This window comes from Plectropomus leopardus, chromosome 19 (assembly GCF_026936395.1).
Source record: "Plectropomus leopardus strain MGB_pleo_1.0 chromosome 19, ASM2693639v1, whole genome shotgun sequence".
Taxonomy (NCBI): domain Eukaryota; kingdom Metazoa; phylum Chordata; class Actinopteri; order Perciformes; family Serranidae; genus Plectropomus; species Plectropomus leopardus.
This window is the reverse complement of record NC_142194.1, coordinates 19,424,576-19,450,090: the sequence shown is the minus strand read 5'-3', so window position 1 is coordinate 19,450,090 and position 25,515 is coordinate 19,424,576. Positions and strand designations below refer to the sequence as shown.

General features: G+C 39.3%; 1 protein-coding gene across 1 annotated transcript in view; it reads left to right on the top strand.

Moving 5' to 3' along the window:
- The first annotated feature begins 358 nt into the window (after window positions 1-358).
- The window catches only part of itga3b (integrin, alpha 3b), a 38,961-nt gene continuing 13,804 nt past the window's right edge, over window positions 359-25,515 (top strand). The window contains exons 1-6 of the mRNA XM_042508044.2: window positions 359-739; window positions 20,024-20,151; window positions 22,327-22,409; window positions 23,623-23,872; window positions 24,084-24,182; window positions 24,883-25,093. Of these exons, the coding sequence (XP_042363978.2) occupies window positions 540-739; window positions 20,024-20,151; window positions 22,327-22,409; window positions 23,623-23,872; window positions 24,084-24,182; window positions 24,883-25,093 (971 nt within the window). The 5' untranslated portion in view covers window positions 359-539. The remainder of the gene's footprint in view (window positions 740-20,023; window positions 20,152-22,326; window positions 22,410-23,622; window positions 23,873-24,083; window positions 24,183-24,882; window positions 25,094-25,515) is intronic.

Sequence of the window (25,515 nt, the reverse complement as noted above, 5' to 3'; positions counted from 1 at the left end):
AAAAAAAAAAACACTTAAAAACTGACACTTGCACTAATACCAATTTCTTCTAAGGTAACTTGCTATCCTGTACCTGCCAGATGCTTATTACTCCATGTGGAGTCCAAATACAGCCCGGTAAAAATAGGCTTCAATTATAACTTTTTTTTTAAAGTGAAATGGAAACTTTTATTGTCCTCAGACAGAACTGGTGGAAAGCAAGAAAATGTAAGTGTGTGAAATAGAGAAACAGAAACAAGTAGGGGGAAAGGCGAGAGACGGAGGTTTCACACAGTTAACCACACTGCAATGTGTGAATGCAGCCAGTGCACTTGTTTCAAATGGGTGTGGAGGGCAGAGAGGAAGGAAGGGAGAGCAGGGGAGGGCGGCAGAGAGAAGCACAGGGAGGCAGACACCGACACCTTTGCAGTAACACTGAGAGCGAGAGGGGGAGACAGTCGGCTCTCAATGGGCAGGTCTCTGTGAAGCTACCTGTTGGAGCTCATTGCGGGAGACTGCCGTGCCGGACCCACGCTGATCGTGGATCTGCGGGAAACCCAATGCACTTGCGAGGCATGAACAGCCCAAATATGTCTCCCAGACTATTGCTGTGCGCTGTTTTGGCTTTGTACCACGGGACGCAAACCTGCAGTGGATTTAACATAGATGAACGGTTTCCTGTGATCAAAGAGGGGAAAACCAAAGGGAGCTTCTTTGGATTCTCCGTAGCTCTGCATCTACAGGGCTCCAGAAAGTACCTGTAAGTTATCAGCTGTGCATGCTTTACTTCCTATTCCTTTTGAGGTTAAAAAGCGCAGACTAAGCACCTGCTTTAGACCAGGTGGCGGAACGAAAAACAACCATTTTGTGCGCGTCAGAGAGGCTCATTGCGCCGCAGAATATTGCATTTAACACCTGTAGCCCGTTTATATTCTACGCTTACTTGTTAAATAATTTCCTTCGCATCACACACACTTCCCTTTTTCTACATGTAAAGTTCATCCCCAGTGCCACCTGTTTAAATGGCAACAGAGCGGTTGATATCCAGCACATTTATTTACGCATATACCCCTAGAGACCATTTTCAAGCGCAGTGTGCCGTTTTTGAGCCTATGACGTAGTATGCGTTAAAGATTTGATCAAAGTCCCGTAATTGTGGACTGGCGGAAGTTGGTACCTGGATCAGAAAAATGTGTCATTGTGTTGCAGTCAATGTGTGGAAAGCTCTCACATCAAACAGGAATCTGAGCTATTAAAACACATGCATTGTATGCGAAAAATGGGCCAATCTCCAATTCAATTTTTGTTTTTTGTTCTTTCATGTTAGTCCAAAACATTCAATCATCTAGTCATTGAAAGTACCATTCTCAAACTTTGACTCATTGGTATGGTTAAAAAAAGATACAATTGACAAAATTAGATTTATAATTCCTGTTATTTGAGAGGAACTTGCAGGCGAAACTTCTTGGCCAGGTGAAATTATGCTGTGGAGTTCATTACACAATCTGAAGTAGAGATGCTCAGTGGTATCGGCACATCATTGGTATTGGCAGATATTGGCTCTAAAAATGAAATATCGGAATCAGAGAACATGCTGATTTCTATTAACCTTGTTTTTTTTTAATTGACAGCAAACATGTACAAAGCAGGTCAATGATAAAGCACAGGTAACAAAATAACATATCTGAAATATAAATAAAAAAAATGAAAATAAAACACAGGCTAAACAGATGATAAAATAAATAAGAATAAATGTGAAAATACATATAAAAATAAAGATAAAGCAGGGCACAGACATATAGATAAAGAGGTATATTCAGTCAGAGGATTCAGGGAAAAAGTTGGATAATTTAAAAAAAAAAAGTGGATATATTGATATCATTATCTTTTGTCGGACAAATGAGTTGTTATATATTGACATATCGGATATTGGCAAAAAAATCCAGTATTGTGCATCCCTAATCTGAAGTGGCTTTTAAGGTCATTACAGCACTTAGAAAAATTGAATTTTAAAATATTGTTAATGTTATATTTGTAATCTGTAGGCCCACATAGCCTTTTTGGAAATGCATAGAAAGTCCTGACATAGCCCGCTCTACTTTCTCTCCACCTTTCCTGGGGCTATTACATTCAGCGAAGACACAAGTAGGTTTGTGTTTCGCAATAAAGGTGTTCATTGGCCTGTAACACTTGTAGGTTGTTATTACGGAGACATGAATGCTCATGTGGAGTTAACAGTGTTTGGGAGGATTTACATGAACTGTTTTTTGTTTTAGGAACAGTTGATGTTCAAGGAAAGAATGTGTGTGTTTCATCTTTTCTATATGAAAGATCTTCAAATTGTATCACTGTTTAGTGTAGGATTTCCCTCAGCCAATTACAGTGGCCCCCTCATCCTTCCCCATCCATGATCACACGGCATGTCCGTAACTTGCTGTTATCTGTGTCCTGCTTTGAAGGCTAATGCAGGAAGAAGAAAATTGCAAACCAGGGCCCACATCCTCTGTGTTGTCACCAGTGGAGTGAGAGTGAATGTATAGTTTATCAGCCTCATCTCTGCAGAGATTTCCCCTAGTTTATAGAATGGATACTACTGTCTTGCTGACATTTGATCAATGTGCCATCTTGGCTCTGTCTCCAGAGGGATGGAGTCACTGTCCGCAGACTGCAACCCAAGAAGGGGCGCACATGGCTGTGGTAAACAGGCTGGAGGCCTGTAGGGACAAGTAGGCTGTAAAATGTCTCATCAGTCCACTGCTAAGAGGTTTAAGTGACTTTGTGCTCAGTTCTCATTGCAGCTTTTAATTTGGTGATTAAGGATTAATTTCAGGAATAATGCTCTACGAATGCTTCTAGATTAAGTAAGGAACTGTTTGACATTTTGGGTAAATCACCTATTTGCTTTCTTACTAAGAGTTATTGCACACCAAACTGACATAAAAGGACTGGTGACGATAAGGGCCGACTGGTGAGCCGCCTCACATGTCTCGTCCAAGAAGTTGCACTTAAACACACCACAAAGCCAACAGCCAGCTACCATCTATATTCTTTGCCTGTGTGAGAGGAAATACCTCTCCATACCAGCAGGTGGAGATAGTTAGTATTTATTATTCTTAAAAGGAAACTGAATGACAGAACAGATTTGAGATGCTAGTAGGCACGTAAACAACACAACCTGATGTTGAAAAAACAATATTTACCACGCGTTAGTAAAAAGTTAAACAAAAACTTACAAACCATTTCTGTTAAATAGCTCAATGGCTAAAGACAAAATCTTACCTAATGTAACAAATTTGTTTCGATCTTGACTGAAGTCTTATATTTGCTTTCCTCACTTCCACTTATGCTTTCATACATTGAGCTGAACTGCCAATTGATTTCACAAAGCGATGGGCTCACTTCAACATGGTGAATCGGGCCCACAATCGGGTACCACAAAAACTATGACAGTGGATGGTCACTGAAAGCCTGACATTGACCAATGGCTGACTGTCAGCTCAGTGTGTCAGGGTCTTTAGATGCACTCTTTTTGTGTCGAGAATATGAATCAACCAGCTGCCGCTTAGCATAGTTTAGCACAAAGCCTGGAAACACTTGGAACAGATAGCTGGCCCTCTTCAACAATTACAAAATCCACCTACCAGCATCTCTGAATCTCACTAATTGCAGCTCAGTATGCCTTCAGACAGAGTCAGGCAAGCTGTTTCCCCTTGTTTCCAGTATTTCCGCTTAAGCGTGATTCTCAGCAAGAAAGTAAATCAGTGTTTCTTAGAAAATTTCAAACTAATCCTTCAAACTTGAGGAACCATTGAAGGCCGCTGCTGTTGTGTCGTGTTGCCCTCTCTGCTAGCTTGACGTTAAGCCAATCAAAAACCCTTTGACTGCAAGTTGAGGTAACCAGATATGCTAAAATGCTAACTCATTTCCAGGTTTTAGGACACATTCCTGCACCACTCTGTGTGACTGTAACCTGTGATTCAAAAGGAATGTGGTAACCTACATACCTGCAATCAAAATCTCACTTTCACTTTTGAATTTAAAAAAAGGTTTTTGCAATATGGAGTATATTAATTTACAGTGTTATGGTTTCTGCAGTTTTCAACAGCCCATTTGTAATCTGTGGAGCCAGCAGTATGTCCTGTAGTTGTCAGACCTAGTTGTGTAAATACTCTGTGATTCTGTAAAGACACATCACAATGTGCTGATAGTGTGTTTCATGTTTGACTTGGGCTGGTTTTACAGTGCTGTCTGTTTCCTCTGTGACGTTTGGCTTCTTTTGTGGCCCCAGATCCGTCTCACCGCACCACAGAGCTGTTTGTTACATGTCTCCTCATTATCGCAGCAAGCAAGTGTGGGAATATTTGAAAAATGCGAGAACACTGCATATATACCAGTCGTGACATGTACAATGTCTAAAGTGGCTGTTCTTTGTGCATGCATGCGTCAAACAGAGTCTAGGATAAAAGTCAAGACAGAGAGTTTCCACTCCCACTTCTGCAATAAAGCGAGTGCAATAAAGTTTTTCCTTAACCTCTTGAGATGTTGGCTATTATCTAATTAGTCTGAATCTAGCAGTGTACTTTGGCTCAGCTGAAGCAATTTAAAAAAATGTTATTTTTTCCAAATTGAGCGGGGTGCATGACCAATTCGTAGACCAACATTGCTTCTTTTTGGGGAAGGGCTCCACCTGACTTATCTAAAAGCTACCTGAGGCCAATTTGTACGGGGTATTCACTCCCCCCTTCTCTTTAAATCACCCATTTAGGGTCTCTGAGAGATTTTTCCTGAGAGGGCTTTTTTTGTTCTCTGTTGTAGCAGGGAGGAGGGACTGGGCGGTCAGCTGGCCACCTATTGGCTCTTCCAGTCCCCTGACCCCATGGTATGCTTGGAATGTATTACCCTTCTCTGCACAGTCACAACCTGCCAGGTTTCAGGTTGAGACAAGACAGGAGTGAGTGATTCTGGGGACTTTTGGGGAACACACACACACACACACACAAGCCCTTCGAATTTTAAAAACAGTCTGTTCGTCCTTCACCAGACAAAGATTCTTTAATTTTATGGGTGGGAACCTCTGTGACCTGAGAGGAAGAGTTTAATTCTTCTGACTGATGAATATTTAATCAGAGTTGAAGTGCCTTTGCTTTTCCAGCTCATCTCTGTCTGACTGCAGTGGCCCGAGGCCATGAAAGTCAGCCATTTAATTTGAAGGGGTCTTCCCCGTTCTGCTGTGAGGTTTAAACTGCTGTAAGGTTTATAGACATACAGTCTGTTATTTGGTTTGAACATGCATGGAAACATGCTTTCCTTCAAACCTCATGGTTTAAAGCATTTTATTGAGAGTGGGGTCACTTTGCACAAATCGTTAGCAAGTACAGATAAACAGAATTTTTTAGTTAATATACAAATGTAGCATGAAGATAATTAGCGCACTTGCAAAAATAATACAGACACTGCTCTCGTCCAGGATTTAAAAAAAAAAAAAAAGACAGAAAAGAGGGGGAAAAAACCCCAAAACAAAACAAAACAAAACAAAACAAAACAAAACAAAACAAAACAAAACAAAACAAAACAAAACAAAACAAAACAAAACAAAACAAAAGGCACAAAGCACCCAACCACAAGGGCTGTACCTGGCTCAGAATTTGACAGTTGAATCAGATTTGGAAGTTTAACACGAATATTTGATGGTTTGTTTTGTTTTCCATATGAAGTTTTAAAGTTTGAACTGGCATGAGCAGGATGTTCAGTGAGACAACGTCATTCACATAGCAAACAACCGAATGCCGCTAACAACAGACTGCAAATGCACAACATTTTTTGCCGACGATAGATATCAAACAAATGCCAGAGACTGTAGTGTATTAACTTGGTACTTCAAAGAAGAAGAGTAGCCTTTCTCTCCCATTGTGTCAAGTATCTCCAACGTGCCACAGCTGCTTTAATTAAAGAGTGGGGTGAAAGTGAAGAATGCTCACTCTGCAGCAAAATGTAGGAACCAAACATCCCCTAAAGTACACTACACAGCATGCTGAATGGCAATAACAAACAAAAAAAAAGACTGCTCGAGTTGAAGCAATCTCAGTCAATTGAGGGTCTCTGACTGATGATTCAGATCTCCTACTTTAAAAGGGCAGCCCTACAACCCACCCAAGACTCCCAAAACTAAATCAATGGATCCTACATTTAGTTGGTAACAAAAATCTGCAAATGGCATTAAACTGTTGTTTTCTCCAAATGAATAATGAATGAATGAATAAATGGTTGCCAGAGGGCATCATATAAGTTTACCTTCTCATTTCTTAAGATATATTAAATCTCCTAAATTAAATGTCTGTTTTGCAAATTTAATGTGATGCAGCAGATGAAGATGGTGTGATGTACATCTGCATAGTCATCCTCTAGAGTAAACTTCAGCTTTAGTCTGTTTAAGACAGGAATTAATTTACTGGAAAGACATTTAAATGCAAAGTGATTCCCCATGCAAAACCTGCCCTGAATATCGAACAATGACCCCATGTTCATTTTAGTTACAATAGATTACAGTGGTGAAACGCAACTTTTGTTTTGTCGCTGCTCCTCTCACCGCACAGGAGACTCAGTTTAACACTCAGAAGGTAGAGTTTTGGATGGAGTATAGCTTAAACTGAATGACCTAATGTGTTATATATGACGTGCTGTAACTCAGGCTAATGTAAATGCTGTAGGTGGGTATGTTCAGCTTGGCTGTGAGCCAATATTCCCCCTCAAAGAAATGCTAGAGGTCTTTGTCTCTGAAGTGGGACTATCAGAGCACTGGTGTCATGCCACAGTGAAACATTTCCAAATAACAATACTGTGTTGTCCATTAGATCCTCATATATGTCATACATGAAAACCAGCTGAAAGTTGTTCCTGATGTGTCCCAGTGAAATGTAGGCATTGCAAATTCAATTTGGGGGACATGTTGAAAAGTTTCCAAATTGCTATTATATACAAATGTGCTGGAACTAACTAGAGATTGTTAAAAACATGACACTGTTTTTACTATGTTAATGTATAGTGAGATACATTAAATACTGTATATATTGCAATTATTGCCAAACTCTCCTTAGTCACATCATACACAAAAGAATACTATTAGTACATTTTGTTTTTATAGCATTGTATTACATATACATATTTATTTTCCAGTAAAAACATCCAAGTGATAATCATGAAATGTAATATAACATAATTAATGGAAAGAGATACAGCCTATTAACCCATTATAAAGGGATGATTATTTAAAAGTGGTACGCAACAATGAAAATGTTGAAAACCAGATAATTCAGAGGTAATTCAGAAGTCCTCTAGTTTACTGGAGTTTAAGCCACTGCAACTGTCACCTCACCAAAGTTAAGTGCAAGTGTGTCCACAGTGACTGGCCCTAATCTTTTTGGTATTTATTGCCTGTATCCAATCAGTTGGTAATGGCACGGGCTGCATTTTGTGTAGCAGCCGAATGAATGACGGCTTCTAATAACATGTTGAAATGGATCCCAGCGGGACATCGGGCCTCCTGCTAATCTCCACAGAGGAGATTCTCTATGGTGGGTCTTTCATTGGAAATACCTGCAGTGAAGAAAGTTTCTATCTTAACAAAACTGTAAGAGATCCCCCTTCTCTCCCCTTCTTGTACAAATGCCCTCTAACAGCATGGAAAAGAAGCTGGTGTAGCCGACCTCCGGGCTAATGAGGGCTACCTGCAGCTAGAAAAACTATATGCCTCAATACCTTTCACTATAGATGCCATTTTTCATCTTTGAAGGGGAAGCGATCCTGAAGTATAGGTTTACACTTTCTATGTGTATGTGGAAGTCACCGAATGTGGTGACTTGCTGTCTGTCCTTAACCCTTTGAAACCTGGAGTGACATCAACTTTTTAGTTGTGCTTCCAGAAGCCAGTGAGCAACTTGGTAAGAAATGTTCCACAAAATGCAAGAAATTAGTAGATTTAGAAAATTATTTTTAAAAAGCAAGGGAAAAATGTCAAGGGAAAAAATCAAATTAGGTTACAGAATTATTTTAATTTTTTAAACACTTCTCTTTTTTAAACTTTAGATTTATTTTTTTTAAATAATCTTTTTATTTATTTATGTTACTAGTTGTCAGGTTATTTTTTTGCTCATTTTTGGGATTTTTTTTTAGTCCCTCAAGCCACTTTGCTTAGGTTTTGAGAGGTTAAAAATTGCAAAATGTATCAAAAATCAATTACAAAAGGCCTCTCATTACATAGATTATTGAGACGTTAGAAAATAAGAGAAATATATGATAGATAAAGAGAAATATCTGCAGTGATAAATTTTTCAGACGTTTATCAAGCCTCAGCAGGTAAAAAACAGATGTTTCATGCACACACCTGCACTGCTTTATTTAAGATGACTAACATTTGAGTGAAAACATGGCACTATGCAGGCACGCTAACAGCTGCTGCTGTCTGCTCCTTTACAGCTGTGAGGTAATCCACCTGTAACCCTCCCCCCTTTACATACAGCTGGGGTCAAAATGTTAATGGAAATGTTGTTACTGATACTGCAAGTCTCTTGTGAATTCTGCTATGGCTGCATGGTGTGTGAGCTGGTGTGGGGTCACTGAGAAACATGTGTCCAGGGTCAGTCCAGCTGCGAGTCTGAGTATTCTTGTTTGTGTGCTCACATTTGCGTGTATTTCTCTCTGTCAGTTTGGTAGATATACATGTCTGTGTGTGTGTGTGTGTGTGTGTGTGTGTGTGTGTGTGTGTGTGTGTGTTAATCGTGTGTAGCAGCACTGTGTTGTCTGCATCTGCAGCACTGGGGGTCGCCACTCTGACGTGGGTGGGCGTAGTTTTGTAGACCAACCTGCAGACATAAGCCAAAATAACATTGTCCTTGTCAGACAAGGTTTTCCTTGTTGCTAATGAAAAGTGAGTTAGTTTATTATCAGGCGATGACCTGCCATGTTTAATTTGTCACACTGGGTCTAAATGAGTTTGCTCTCTTGTTACTGTTTCACCAATGGCAGATGGTGGTCTTCAAACAGGATGTTTGTCCAGCTGAGATACCCTGTTAGACTGTGTGTGTGTGTGTGTGTGTGTGTGTGTGTGTGTGTGTGTGTGTGTGTGTGTGTGTGTGTGTGTGTGTGTGTGTGTGTGTGTGTCTGTCCATTGATCTTTTATTTTATTTGACACTATTCAATCGTTCAACAGTAAAGCATGCATTTCATTTCATTTCCATCAAAAATGTTTCCCCCGGTGACTAAATTATCATTTATTACAATGACGCAAGCATTTCATTTCCGCTATTTCCCCTCCATTTGTAATCCCTATGTACGCTCAGTCTGCTTCTTTGTATAAAACATCTAACATCACCATCAACAGCTACGTTGTGAGAGCCTCACTGGGCTGAAAGCAGCCTTGGAAGACTTGACAGAGATGAGAGGGCAGAAAAAGCTCAGTTGCTCTTAGTCTTAGCTTTGAACTTAGTCAGAGACGTGTGGCTTAAAAACAAACATTTAACACTTTTAGAAACAAAAAATGGAGGGAAATGGAGCAGTATTCTGACTGGATCCCACCAGGTGGACTGCTTTTTATGTGATGTTACAATTAAACACAATTGGCAATGTGCACATGGTTTTCTAGGTGTGTCCACAGTTATTCATCACTGACTTCCTCTCACTTTGTACATGGTTTGTTAATCATTTACACCCTTTGTCAGTTTTATGAAGGAATTTGTCTTAATATAAGAGGCTGTAGGCTACCCCAGTGTTGTAGTGCACAAGATTGGTCTTGGTCTTGAGACCGGCCTCAAGACCCCTTTTTGAATCAAGTGCATTTGTACTTGGTCTTGTCTCAGTCTCAGACAAACAGGATTCTTTTTCAAGACTGGCCAAGTCCATAACTGCAAAGATAACACTACATTTCCTGTCCAAAATAGGATGGTTAACCAATATAACTAATAATAATAACTAATAATTTGAGCTCCTGGGTGTTTGCTCATAGAAAACAAAGAAATGATCCCACATTTAAAATTCACTTCTGCAATTCCTTTTGATTTTTAAAAAAAAAATCAAAAGGTTGGTCTCAGCCTCTTTAAGTCTTAATCTTGTCTCGGTCTTAAGACACTTTGGTGTTGGTCATGATTGGTTTAGGTTTAGGTCAGGTGTTGGCAACCTTTTCTATCAAAAGAAGAAAAAAAAGAGTATTTTTACCAAAACAAAAAAATGAGTAAAAATCTATTTGGAGCCACAAAACATATTTGAGCCTTAGAATGATGGTAACACGGCCAGGTACATTTGATTTAGTGTATTAACATTACTAATAGTCCTAAATGAACATTCATCTGTCTACCACAAGACCGAAGACTTTGGCCTCATGTACATTTGCCATGTCATAATATAAATCAATACTGGAAAATATCTTAATTTTTATCTCAGTAATTATATACACCATATTGCCCAGCCCTTAGAATTAAGTGATAGAAGAAAATATGAAAGTCCTGAGATGTACAGTTTCAGTGAGGGCAGGTTTGCGTAACCGACTTTACTTGCAACAAGTTGATGTATCAGTGTTTGCCCAGAGAGGACTCATCTATTAGCCATGTTCTGTGCATGCAGACTCACAGTCTGTTAAAGACTAGGCGTGCTTACTGTGAATAGCCTGATAGCAATGTGTGTGCTCACCCCCCACCTACTGCTTTGTGAGAGTGTTTCCTGAAAGTACAAAGAACTAGATTTATCAGTGTGCTATTGTAATACAGTTAAACTGCACACAGTCGCACTCGTCACGTGACTTCATGCCCTTTTATATCAGCACGCTAACACACTATGTCTATCATATCAACCATCCTCTTGTCTTTCAGTGAAGTCATTAGGAGCATAAAAAGACCTTGTCTGCTCCTGTCCTCATGCTTAATTCAATCTGCAGATTGAGTCGCTCCATTTAGTATTATCTCCATTTATTTGCTCAGTGGGTCTAAGTGGCAGTATTTCCCTGGAATCAATATGTGTTGCCTGTAGTGCAATAACTTTATACCATCCTGAAAATACTGAGGGTGCAGTATAGGTGTGTGTGTGTGCATGTGTTAAACAGATTGAGGATTATATGCCTGTTTCTTGCTTGTACTTGTTTGGCAATTTCAAGACCTGCCATGTGCTACAGTGTTGAACAGGAAATGTTCAGGGGTTCTCCACATTTGATATTTCCTTCACTTCAGCTGGTTTAAGCTCACCCAAGCAGACCTATTTTACTCATATTTTGCTTGTTTGTTTCACTTTTATTCTTCAGCAGGCAGACCTTGTTAGTACGCTGAAGCAAAGGCTAATGTCTGTTTCCAACTAACATTCTTAATTCACAATCACTTGCACATATGAGTCTTCCCTTTCAGCTGATAAACCGTCTTGGCAGCTATTTGATGGCAGCAGGTGTTTCATTTTTGACGTTTGAACATGCACTCCAGTTCCGTGTTACCTAACTAAAGCAGCACCAGCTTGTTGCAAAAACACTAGTGGTGAACGGAGTACTGAAAATCTATACTCAAGTAAAAGTACAGTTCCTTCCTCCTGGGGCTCAGAAAGGTTGGCTGTTTGATCCCCAGCTCCTCCAGTCCGTATGTCAAAGTTGGCAAGATACTGAACCCCTAATTGCTCCCAGTAGCTGTCTCATAAGCGTGTGATTGTGTGTGAATACACTATATAAAAACGGAGTATCAGGTGGCACTTGAATCTAAGTTTGAATGGGTGAATTTGAATTTGGGTGAAGCGCTTTGAGTGTTCGATTGACTTGAAAAGCGCTCTACAAGTGCAAGTCCATTCACCTTAAAAAATTATTCAGGTAAAATTGAAAATTATCATTTAAGAATCCTACTGAAGTTAATGTAAAAAAGTACCACATGAAGCACAAATAACTTTTTTTAAAATTATTTTTTAAGGTGTGCAGGCCAGTTGAAAGTAATGAAAAAACAGCACTTTAGTAGTGCAGATTGTTGATAAACCAAATAGGATGTACAAAGGGGATATGAACAACCTTCCACTCTCTCTCCTCCCTTTCCTTTATACTGCTCTCTTTCTTATAACGGCAATGATTATTGTAAACCAGTATTAATTTACATCTGCTATCTAGTTTACTATGGTTTCACCCATGGTATGTGCAACTTACTTCAATCTGCTTGTAGAGGTTAGAAAGGTTTTGAAAGGCAGAAATCTCAGTGTTTTGGGGGAGATACAGATAGCACTTTATCATGTAACTGTTGAATTTTTTAGATTTTGGTATAAAAAGTGTGTCCAGATGTGGTCTGAGATTGTCCTTTGAAGCTGCTTATTGTTTTTTCGTTTTGCTCTGTCATCATCTCATTGTAGTCAAAAGACAAGGTCATGCTACTTTTTCTTAGAGTCAGCTAAGAAATTGACTTTGGCAGTAAAGTGCTACTTGAGTGCTCTCTCCCTTACACTCAATCCCCACTTTTACAAAGGTATAAATGGCAAATATAGTGAATTAAAAAGCAAATTACTGGCTCAAAAATATACTCTGAAAATGCAGAAGTGCAGTTTTAAAAAACGAACATGAAAAGCACACCTTCCTTAAAAACAACAACAAAACTTTATACTTTACTAATGTGCATTACTTGCATAGACTCTATAAAATAATGGACAAAGATACCATGACATCAACAGTTAGTCTGTGGGCTCCTGTTTTGAAGTTCTCCATTGGCATTTGGTGTTGTCATCTTGGATTTTTGGTGCCAGAAATGACCATATTTGGACAAAGGGTGCAGCTGTGGAGGTGGTTCTGATTCATAGACTGTGGTGACGCCTGCAGACAGCCTGTTGGTAACTTGTAATGTTTCAGTATCCACCGTGAAAATAATGAATAATATTTTGTTCTCACATGCACAAAGCGATTGTGTTATATTGCACAATCTGTCAGTTTATGCAGTGAAAATTATCAGCAGTGTCGGGGATCCTGATGTCATTGGCACACATTTAACGCTCACAGTTCTTTTAAACTTCTCTCTCTTCTTCACATCAGTGGACCTCCTTAACAATGTTCATTTCCACCAGCCTCGCTCTGTATCCTCATCACAATACCTGGTTACCAGGGGCAAAATCTGCATGTGTCTACTTGTTTCCAATGGGTCTGAGTTGCCCGACATCACAGTTTTAACTGCAGAAGACCTGTGCATCATCCACAGAACTTGTTTGTGCTGTAAAGTGATGCAGAAGGAGTGAAATTGGTAGAAAAATATAAACTTTTAAAAAGTAGTCATGACTTCTTGCATATATTGTGTGTTTTTGTCAGTGGATCCTTTAAGAGCTGCATGACTGATAGTTAAAAACAGGCCCTGAGGTTCTCCAATGTGAAGCCTTTTTTCTTTTTCTTTGCCCCGAGGGCCGCCGACACACCCTGTGACAAACAGGTTGCCTTAAGCCTTATCTGGAGAGGTGATCCATCACTTGTGTAAAGCCGACTCACTCAAACACACTTAAAGGAGATATAATATGTGGTCTCTGCCACCAACTTTCTCTCACTTACTCATTTTTAAATACTTACATAGGGTTTCCACAGTCATGGAAAACCTGGAAAAGTCATGGAATTTCACAATCATGTTTTCCAGATCTGGAAAAGTCTTTGATTTACTAAAAATCATATTAAGATTTGGAAAAATCACCAAATTTTGTTGTGTGTAATAAAATCGCTTGGGTAATCTTCACATGATAACCTTCCTTGTAACATGTCATAACGCCAAATTCATTTCCCGTAGTTAAGGTGTAACATAGCTCTTATATACATCGCTGATTTGCAACCTTTTCTTTACCATTTTCTCTCCATTTTCTCCCTGCTAGAGCCTCACAGTACTGGATTTTTGGAGCCAATGCAAATATTGATATTGGGGAGTAAAAAATTCTGATACTTACATATCCACTGATATTACATATACAATTATGCAAAGTAGTTATCCCTCAGATATGGTTATCAAATACTTGCAATAAAAATATGTAATGAGGGCAGGGTATTTTGAAGTTTAACAATAACCTTTATTGTCAAAAATGACATCAGTCTGCTGAAACAGTAAACTTCTTTGGGAATTTGATCATTTTAAATTACTCTAAGCATCTCTTTGTACATTATGTTCTTTTAAAAACAAACTTGGTGATGGTTGATGGGTCAATATTGGTCGATAAAATCAACTGACTAATTTAAAACTCTTTTGGGCTCTGATGCTAGTTAGCTGAAATACTCTAAATTACACATTTCTTTCTTCGGTAACCACAGCTGACTTGGCCCCTGCACATTGTCTCTTCTTGTCAGTCTTGCAAAAGTCTGTGAATTGGAGAGAACATGTCATCCAGGAAGGTTTAGTCATCTTTAATTAAGTTGGGTTTCCTGGTTTCAGCGTTATTCTGAGTCAGGAGCAGACAGGTGGGGGGCGAGAGCTTGGGAGACTATGGCTTTAGTTTTAATTAACTACCAGAGACATGTGTTTTGTTGAGTGTCTCATAGACAGATGGATGTTTACCAAACCGACAAGGCCTTGTAGTGTTTTCTCTTTTTCTCTCCCATGAGACTCACTCCACTCCTCTCTCCTCCCTTCCATCACTCCATTGCTTTTTCAACACCTCCTCCCCCTTCCTTTTTTTGGCACTGTCAGGAGCAGTGGTGGGCAGCAGTAATTGACAGGATTAGATAAGTTGACCTCTGTTTGTCTAACTAAACAGACATGGACATACAGTAGTTTATCAAACTCCCTTCCCCTGGGAGTTTTTCTGAACTCCAGCTTTCAAGAATGCAGACCGCACTCACCTTGACTGGGTGTGTTCACCACAGTAAATGTTTGGTTTAACCAACTGATCACTTGTGAGGCAGAGGGGGCAAATTTCAACATGTCCTCAGAGGTGGAATGCAGGTTTCCCTCCTCCCTTCCCTTCTCTGTGCCTTTGACAGCCTGTTTATGAGGAGGTGATGAGCAGGGAGGGAGATAGGAGGAGGAGGAGGAGGAGGAGGAGGAGGAGGAGAGTGCACAGGACAGGATATGAGGTGTGTTGTCATAGTCCAGTCAACTCTTTGGAACTCAGGTTCTGATGATTTTCCGGATGACTTGAAAAGACTTGGGAAATCCTTTCAAATTCCTTCAAATAACTGACAAACTGAGGTCATCAATATGAAAAAAAACAGCTTTTTTATTGACATTTGCAGAAGGGTATTCATCTGATAACAGATATCACTGATACTTTTTGTCATATCAGAGGAAAAGGTTGCACCTACTTTCAGAACATTATTAGCAGCAAACAACTATTTGCTATGTAAAGATAAAGTGGATCTATGGTATTCTGAGCGAAATATAAGTCAGGCTGCTTATGTGTGTGTAATCTGAGCTCCTCTGTTCTTTTTTAGTAGTAGCCGGTCCAGATGTGTATGCATTTTAGTGCATGTTGGTGTATTTGGCTTCCTGTGTGTGTGTCCTCTTGGCTAGCTAATTGGCTTTCTGCACTGTCCTAATATAGTGGATACCACTTTTGTACCGGAGGCGCAATGCCTGCCCTCTGGTTTCCCTTTAAGATTAATAATGTAATCTCTGTCAGCACTGTTGCCTTTGTTATGTCTGTTTATGGTGTAAGCACTGTTGGCTGATAGCCACTGGCTCAACCAGCTCTATGTTTAGAGCTGTGTGCAGGCAATCCTGTCCTTGTCTGAATGTCGCATAGAGCTCTTTTAAACAAACATGTCAATTAGTGAGCTTGGCTTTTGTTGACTTTGAACTATGGATGCAGCAGTTTTTAAATTTTGGTCTGATACCAATGTTTAAAATAACAATTTGGCTGAACGCAGATACCAATACAGATGTTTATATGTGTTGTTTATTTTTGTTGTTGTTATTTAGTGCCTCTTTTGTGCTGGCGAAATAAATCTACACTGTAAAAAAAGTAACTGTTTCTACGTAATTTAGCCCTTCATCACACTACCTTTGAATGAGCTCAATTAGTTGCATTTATTTTCACAGAGACGTTTGACAGTCATCGTTTAGCCCGCGCAAATTTGATGTGACACAGCAGAAACACATCATGCACCACCATCAGTAAATGTCAACTTACTGGCCAACAGGCTGATGACTGTCATCAAGATGAATATCGGACGCCACCGACAATCAGCCAAGAACTTGATACAGCCCTACGTTTTTACTAAAACCAGCTGTTTTCCTGCGTGTCTGGTCATTGTGCTAAGCCAGGCTAACAGATAGCTTGCTGTAGTTTCATGTTAATGGTGCAGATGTGAGAGTAGTATCAATCTTCGCATCTAAACTGCAGTTTTATTGGCTTGTTGTCTTGTACAGCAGTATACTGACAATACAGTTTCTCATCTTTTCTTAACTCTCTCCGAGAAATCGCGTAAGCGTACTTCCGGAAAATGTCAAACTACCACTTTAATTAATTTACCGGCATGAAAATACCACCTCCTCGTTTTAAAGCTGTGTCCTCACTGTATGTCAAACTTGATGGCATCAATCAGCAGCTCTGAATTTTCACAACAAACACAGGTGACCCACCTGGCTCGAATGAGACAGTGAGACAACAGTGAGTATGTCATTTCTCTCTGGTTTGCTGCAGTAAGCATAGTAAGCCAAGCCTACCTAAAGCATGCATGATTAGCGCTGGACTTTGTGTCCCAATTCCTCAGAGCTTTTTTCTGTGTGTGTAAAGTTCACACTAACTGGCCTCTACGTGTTTTATAACAGTCTTGCTTATTCTCTCAGTTGACCCCATTTCTTTCTTGCTCTTTCTAAATGCTTTGGATATTTCGTTCAGTTTTCCCACAGGAATGGCTGACCTTGTAAGTGAGTGTTTTGAGACACTGTGCCGTTTACAGCTGAGAAACAGTTTGTGTGGCTGTGACTCCTGATTTAATGGGAAGTAGACAGGCAAGTCATGTATGCAGACAACACTACTTCTCAGGTGTAGCACATATTCTGTTGTATGAAAGTACACACACACACACACACACACACACACACACACACACACACACACACACACACACACACAAGCACACATGCACACTCATACTGTAGATTACAGATGGGGCCTCCACAATCACAGTGGGACTCTGTGGCCCTGATTCTCCACATATCAGCCAGTCACACTAACTGCTGCAAACCTCTGTGGAATCTCAGATGCTGTCTACATTACTGAATGATTACCTGAGCCAAGGCCTCTTCCTCCCAGTCCACTGGAAACTGCTGGCCCTCAGAGGCCATCTTGGTTTTAGCTGGTTGTCATCACTGTGGCAAGGTAATTGATTCATTGCTGATAATGCCCATCTGGTAGCAGAAAGAAGACATAATTGTGCCTTTCTGTTTCAAATGATGGCTGCAGGAAGTCTGTTTTTCATGCATCAGTGGAAAATACTCAGCGTAAGGGGCTATTTATTGTACCTATTATGGGAACTCTTATGCTCATTTTCAGGTTCATGTTTTTTTACTGGAACATACATGCTCTAATGTTCAGAAACATTTAAGTTTCCTCATCCTGTCCGGAACACTTATATTCACCCTCTGTTTGAGACACTTCATTTTAGTGTCTTTCTCTTTAAGCCCCCCTCCTGAAAAAACCCAGTCTGCTTCGACTGATCAGTGTTTCCAGGTATTCCGTATATCTGCATCTTGCACAGTTTTTTTTTCCCCCTATGTGAATCAAGTAGGTCACGTTGCGGCTACAACAGGGAGTGTCTTGTAGTGAAGTGGGTGTGTCATGTTATGACGGGGGTGTATTGTGTCATTAAGTGGGTGTGTCATGTTGCCGCCTGAGAATGATGGTTCAGACTTTTCCATTCTAGATATCAAAAATGATATGAAACTTTTTGTTTTCTAAATTTAAAGTCAATATAGTCACACATGATTAACCTAATTTTGATGAAAATGTCAGATAGAACCCATTAATTCTAAGGTGACAATGTAGTGAAGTAGTTAGCCCTTCCCAAGTGTTCTGTCTAGTCCCGGCCTACTGTGCTGTGAGTGACTATTACTCATCATATTGATGCTTTGAGAGTTAGTACTAGCCACAGCACAATGGGTTGACCTAGGCATAACACGCTCAAAAAAGAAAACTAATGTTGGTGTCTTTGCGGCATCATTGCAGACGAAATAATGACTGTAATGGAGTATGACAGAATTTGCTTGTTGAAATAATCACCAGTAAAATCTTCCAAACCATAGCTTCACAGCAAGATGTGTTGTAGCAGGAATATGATCCGAAATCAAGAAGAAATGAACATTTGCAAAATGTATTACATGTTTCCCTGACTTATGCATATAGCTACATGTTGTAGTGTAGGCTACGTAATGTGAACACTCGCAGTAGCGTTCCTGAAACGCATGATCATATAAAGAAATCCATCACAAGCTGATAGCTGCTTATCTTTGCAAAAAAAAAAAAACCACCATCTCATTATTTCAAATTTTGGTCACCTTTTATGGACACATCTAACATTGTAACACAGTAAATAAGGGAAAGCGCAATAGGTCTCCTTTATAGACACAAACGATGCAATGTCACTTTCATAAAGTTCTGGTGCAAATGACTTCAACCTGGTTAAATGAGATTGGATGAGTAAATTTTATGCCACAACTCCCAAACTAAGTTTAGAGATGTTGTCATCTCTGATAAGATCCAAATCGGAAATGGGCTTATTTGATCTAAGGTCAGTGGTGAAAACAAAACTCACATGCCTGATTTCCACGCAAAGACAAACTTTCTGGGTCCGTCCAGGTGACACATCAAAGAGAAAATATTTGTGTCTGAGATCTTCAGACGTTCTCATGATTAGATTGCAAGTATGTATGTGGGGCATTTTGTCTGTGTGCGGGTGTGTATAAATACAGAAGTCTGTGGTGGAGTGGTAGAGCCTGGTACACAGTTTCACTCTGTTTGTATAACATGAAAACCTACTGCATAACCTGTGAGTAACGTGTGAGAGTCATGGATCAACTATAAAAAATATATAACAAAATCTATGAAATATTTTTCCTTGTTCATTCTTAGACATCAAGTATGTCTCATCCTTTCGTCATGTTTCACCTCTGGAAAAAATATCAAGTTGGAACAATGCAGAGTTGACTCATGAGAGACATTTTGATTTAAAGACACAATGACCTTACTGTAAAGGTGTATTTTTAAGTTAACGCCCATTATCTGTATTTATTCTTGCTTATCAGTGCATGTTAGAGTGGTAGCTGCCCTTCACTTAAAATGCCCACAAGCAATGACTTACAGCTTGACTCACCATTTTCCACTTTCCACCGCCGGCAGCAGCATGTCAACTTCCACCCACCATCGCATGAACACATTCACAAAGTTTGAATGAGAAAACACACTGACTGCACTACTATATGCTTTTGTTTCACACACAGAAGAGCAGGCTGTATGTCACACACACACACTGTAAACAAGGTTGTCTGCACCTTCCGCCCTCAAAGTGAGGCTAATAAATCTTGTGCTGACAGTAAACAGTGTGTCCCAGGGCAGAGCCTTGTAGAGGGGGTAATCTCTCTACTTCAAAGTCCGGTGGTGTGTTAAAAGGTGCTGATGTAGGTGATTGTCTGGGTGAGTGGACAAAAAGATCAGGTCCATCACCAAGAAGCTTGTCTGTGTGTGCGTGTGGTGCCCAGACTTGTCACGGGTCACTCTCTGACTGCTCCACTTTGACCACCATTAATTCATAGGTCACGTGAACTGGCTAAGTCCCTCTGTGTGTGTGTGTGTGTGTGTGTGTGTGTGTGTGTGTGTGTGTGTGTGTGTGTGTGTGTGTGTGTGTGTTTGTGTGTTTGTGAGTGTGTTTGCGGGTGTCTGTAAGCAAATACACACTATGTCTAAGTTGGAATACGGAAACAGGATGTTCATATTCAAATGTGCTATCCGCAAGACTCTTTCTCTGTGTTTATACTTGAAAGACTATCTGGGAAATAATCTGATGTTGTTTTGTCTAACAGCATTAAAAAAGCTCTGATATAATCCAGTAATCTTTATGTCTCTTTCTTTCTGCCTGTCTGTGTGCGTCCAGGCTTCTTGCAGGAGCACCCAAAGAGAAAGCCAATTCTCTACCAAATGTCAATGAAACAGGTGCTGTCTACTCCTGCCCCATTACAACAGACACCAATGACTGCTCCAGAATGGACCTGGTCAGCACAAGTAAGATGCAAAGCTCTCACAAGTGATTTTTCATTTTGACATTTGGCAGGGGAATGCAGTATAACCACAGGATGTAGAGGCCTGGTTAGTGATTTGCATGAGCCTGAGGTACACAGTGAAGGTAGCAGACTGCAGCGTGCACTGGAGCAGACTTAGAGGTTAGGGAGAGGAATTAGCATTGATGTGAAAACAAGACGTCTACTGGCAAGCTGCTCTGTGAGGCTGTTGTGACTGCGCAGCAGAGAGCTAAATTTTAACATCAGCATGCTAACAAACAATGGGAACATGCTAATGTTAGGTAATTGTAATGTCTTGTTCACTAGCTTAGTTTAGCACATTAACATTGTAAAACTTGATAATCAACAAAAGTACAATGATCTTGACCAGTGTTCGGAATATTATAGTCATATCATAACTTAAGTACTGGTCAAATTTTAATTGTGACCAAAAGGTGGTACTTGATGAGACGTCAGATAATCACTTGTGTAGCGACTGCATTCCAAATCTTTTTAAAATTACAAATTTTCTCCTTTTGAAATGTCATTAAGATTCATATTCTGTCGATCCCTAACTTAGACAAGATTGTTGTGATTCAAAATGTTACAGTTCAGGTATTAGTCTTTGCACAACAGATAATTATTCATGTTTTCTGTAAGAGACCAAACTTAATTAGTATTTAACCCCTAACTACGATATTGACACAGTTTTCAACTAGCCAATGTACTGAAAAACAGCATATTGGAATTCCTATGGAATTCGAAAGGCCATAAAGCATTCGAGAAATAAAATTAAATGGATACTCAGCCAATTTTGTACTTCCATAAAGTTGTTTAAAAATAAAAAAAAATTAAAGCAGCAGAAGCAGTGATGTCCTATCTGGACATTAAACTCCCCAAACCCTGGATCCTCTGCCTGATTAACATGTATTTGTTGCCATCAGTGCTTTCTGTTAAAAAGAAAAAAAAGATCCCCAAAAACAAGCCAAGATAACTGATGACATCATCTGGGGTCACTTTTTCAGACTTGACAGAGTTTTGTTCACAGCCACAGAGGACATTGTACAAGGGTATTTACAGGCTGATCATGATGATTAAACTGACCTTTATGTGTAAAATCTCCCCCTAATTCCCCTTTTTACACATCCACTGCTGAGGATTTCCCTTATAGCAAAGTGAGGAACTGCAAATCACAACCTTCAAATGGTAATCCACTGGCTTCCTCTTTATTCAGTGAGGACAGAGCCAGTGTGTCAAACAGTCTCAGAGTCGAATCCACTGCATGTCCCATAGCATTCGCGTTCATTTGCTACACCTACATGATGAGCTCCAGGACATAAAACTCTGAAAGTGCATCTTTTCTTAATTGAAGGTTATTAACTTAAAGACTTGCCGCTCTGCTACCTGGAGGTGAATAGGCCTCCCGCAGGCTACGAGCAAGAACCATAATAATAGGATTCCTCATCACTTTTGATGTTGAGGCTGGAGTGACTGTTTCTACAGTCACAGCACATTTTTGTGGTTAATATCTGTCAGGGCATGATCCAAGCTGAATGGAGCTTTACTGTATGGGTTTCAAATAAAAGACCAAACATTTCAGTAAGACTGATGCTGAATTTTCAATGTTCATGCTCACTTTTTTAATCCTTTAAATGTTTGAAACCTGGGTGGACATCAGTTTTCTTATGCTGAATTTGGAGACCTTTCACAACCTAAAATTGTTTTGATTTCTTTTGTAAATATGGGAAAAATGCAATTAACCAACTTGCCAAGAAATGTCTAACAAATTGCAATAAATTAGTAAAAGGTGAGAAAATTATCTAAAAGTGTGTTTTAAAAAGGGGAGGATTATTCGAAAATTATGCAGAAGTATGTCCAGAAAACTATATTTATAATAACAGTAATGTTCTATTTAAAATTATGTTACAGAAAAAAATGTGTAATATACAGAATAAATATATATAGATATATTTTGTTTTCAGCACTTTCTTAGGCTGTTTCCTTTTTTGTTTTTGTCTTGCCTTTTTTTGTGCCTATTTTCAGGTAATTTTCTTGTAACTGTTTTACTAACTTTTTGTAAATTTTTGGGCCATGTCTTGTTAAGTTGCATGTTGCCATTAAACCAATTTACTCAGGTTTCAAAGCGTTAACTTAATTTCCACATCTAATCCATTCACAGCAGATCCATCGGAGATGGTGGAGGGCATGTGGCTGGGTGTGACAGTGGCCAGTCAGAGGGACCTGCCGGATGGACGCGTGCTGGTGAGATGACAAACTATCTTACTGTATTAGTCAGAGTCACAGGTGGCTTATCATGAATACAGTAACATTTACTGTAGCACCAAGGGGATGCACGGTGAGATAAAACCTTTTGAAATTCAGCATGTAGTGTCACAAATGACAGATTGTGCTTTTTGCATCATTTTGCACCATAAGGCAACTGGATGACACCCTCATCACGCACACACACAACAAAAATGACACATACAGGTAGGGAACGCCATGGTGAGTAATAATGAAATCATGGTTGTAGGGTATGAGATTTTAATGACAAATTTTATGTAAAGTAAATATCCTTGAACTACTATACACATATAAATCCATAGTTATACATAGTTATAATGGTTATTGAGCCATTGTACCTTTTCCATATTCGGTTCATTTTAAATTGTAATATAATCCACCCTCATAGAAAGAGGGACGACGTGCCCTCACTTCTATCCACTGAACAAAAATGGAGCCGAAATATCACGGATACTGTTGCTGCCATCTTGAGCTGATGACGCTTAGAGTCAAAGTCCGGGTTCACTTGTCAAAAAGCAAAAGGGATTTTTCCATTGGAATTTCTGTTATTGCAGAAAATAGGATCTAAGGTGAACAAAACTTTATGATACTTAGACGTTTTGTTCTAAATATTCAAAATGAACACCATTTTAATGATTTCTTTACAATCACCAGAAGTAAAAAGCTAACACTAGGCTATAAATGAACCACACTACGGTTGCACGACTTCATTATTGCTACCACATTGAGGCTGTAAAGCTGTTTGGCATGATGACGTGCTGTTATCTCATTTAGCCACTTGTTAGCAGCGGTATTTTTTATGATACATAAAGGCCAAAGAGTTGGGTATTTACTGACATATTTTAATGCCATAGAAAAAAAAAGGTGGGAGTGTTTTAAGCTTGTGTTAATTGTTAACCACAGACCTTATTTCAGGCATTTAACTAAAAACACATGAAAAAAATCTCACTGACTATGAGATGAGGGGATTGCTAAAATGCTAACTTATTTGGGGATTTTAGTACTCAATCTGGCAATTTGCAAACAAACTCCCACATGCTGTCTAACTAACCTTCATGAAGTATGAGGTTCTCAGTGTGAGTACATTATCAAAAGATGTCAGATTTAACACATTACAAGCAATTGTGCAGGACGTAACATCCCATAATAAACTCTCTTCTCTGTTGTCCAGGCATGTGGGCATCGCTATGTGAAGGTCATCCGTGGTGGCTTGGAGGAGCAGCGACGGATGACAGGAAAGTGCTTTGTCAGGAGCAACGACCTGACCTATGATCCAGATGATGAATGGCAAAAAAACCCGTATGAGTTCTGCAACCCCGGCTTTGGCATCGAGCTTGAGGGCATGTGCAGCATGGGAATTTCAGGCGGCATGACAGACACTGACGTCTACATCGGCGCTACAGGCAGCTTCTTGTGGCAAGGTGGGCACTGAAGAGTTAACGCCAAAAAGAGCGTGTTTTGTTACTTAACACTGAAATAATGGGCTGGTTTCACAGACAGGGATTAAACCCTGTGCAAGTCTGCCAAATTCTAGTGTTAGTCTAACACTGGGATTATTCTCTGTCTGGGAAACGTGTCCATTGCGCATGAAGCAGACATAACATTGTTGTCTGTTCCTGCTTTGTTATAAAGGAAATGTTCATCTGAGGTGGAGAGATCCAGATCCATTGAATACCTGGGACTCTACAGACAAAGACTTTGATCAGCTGAAAAGAAGATACAATTATATTGGTAAATATGTTTTCATATTTTTTTTAATTCTCTTTTTTATTGAGCTACATCAGGGTCCAAACAGATAGTTCTCATAGGACTTATTAGCCATGCTTTTCAAGCCTTCTGTACATCACTGGTATAGCAGGAGATAATATAAAAGTGAATTCAAGTGGAAAATACGGAAGCCAAAAAGGACCAAAAAAGTAAAGTAAATACAGGTACAAACACAGAAAAACATATGTAAAAAAATAATAAAAACAAACATAATAAATGGATCCAGAATGCAGGATAGTGTTGTCATGATACACTAATCACATGACAAATAAGGATGTAAAAACCATAAAAAAAACCCAAAAAAAACTAACATAAATTCAGAAGTGAAGTACTGAGTGAGTAATGAAAAACATAATGAGGAAAAACATAATACGTTTTTCCAATAAAACTCTTCATAATGTTGAACTGAAAGTTTTCCATTGTGGTTCATATAACTCTTTCCTCATTGGTTATACCTAAGTTTCCCACCTTTTCCCTTTTTTTTTTTTACATACAAGGAATTACATTTTGTTTGTTTTAAATCCATACGAAGTCTTGAGATGTTTTTTTTGTTTCAGTTAAAAACATAAGACTCATTCATTGGCCTCCTTGCTTCTAAGGTCTTTTAACCCTCCTACAGCAGATTACGGTTGTAACAGTGAATATCAAATGGTTTCTTCCTCAGGTTACTCAGTTCTTGAGGAGAAGAAGCTGCTGAGCCGTGATGAACACACAGTGGTGGCAGGGTCTCCCAGGGACGAATCTAAGGGCTCTGTGACGTTTGGGAGAAAGACTGACAGAAAGCCAGGCCTCGAGCCCGTGCTCATCATCCCTGGGGAACAAGTGGGGTCCTACTTCGGGGGCAGCCTGGCTGCCACCGACCTCAACAATGACGAGTACGTCTTTGCACACCACACTAAAAACTCATGCTGTCTTTATCTTTTTTTCTTTCTTATAAAGTACATTTGGAGAAGATATTTATTTAAAATCTAAACATTGTCCTCCAAATGAATAAGAATTAGTGCATCACCTGGTTCCTGTGGATCTTTTAAAGTCTTAAAAGGCATTACATTTATTAATCTAATAATAAGTCCTTAATTGGTATTAAAATGTCATATATCAAACTCTAAACAGTCTTAAAAATTCTAAGACACTGGAAGGAAGATATTAAAAAAAGAAAATTCTGACATTGTATGATGAAATCTCAAAATAATTGGTAATATCTGTTTTTTTTTTTTTTAATTTAAAAATGATTTACCAAATTTAATGTCACACAAATCAGGACAGAGAAGCCACCAACACTCATAAAACTTTACCA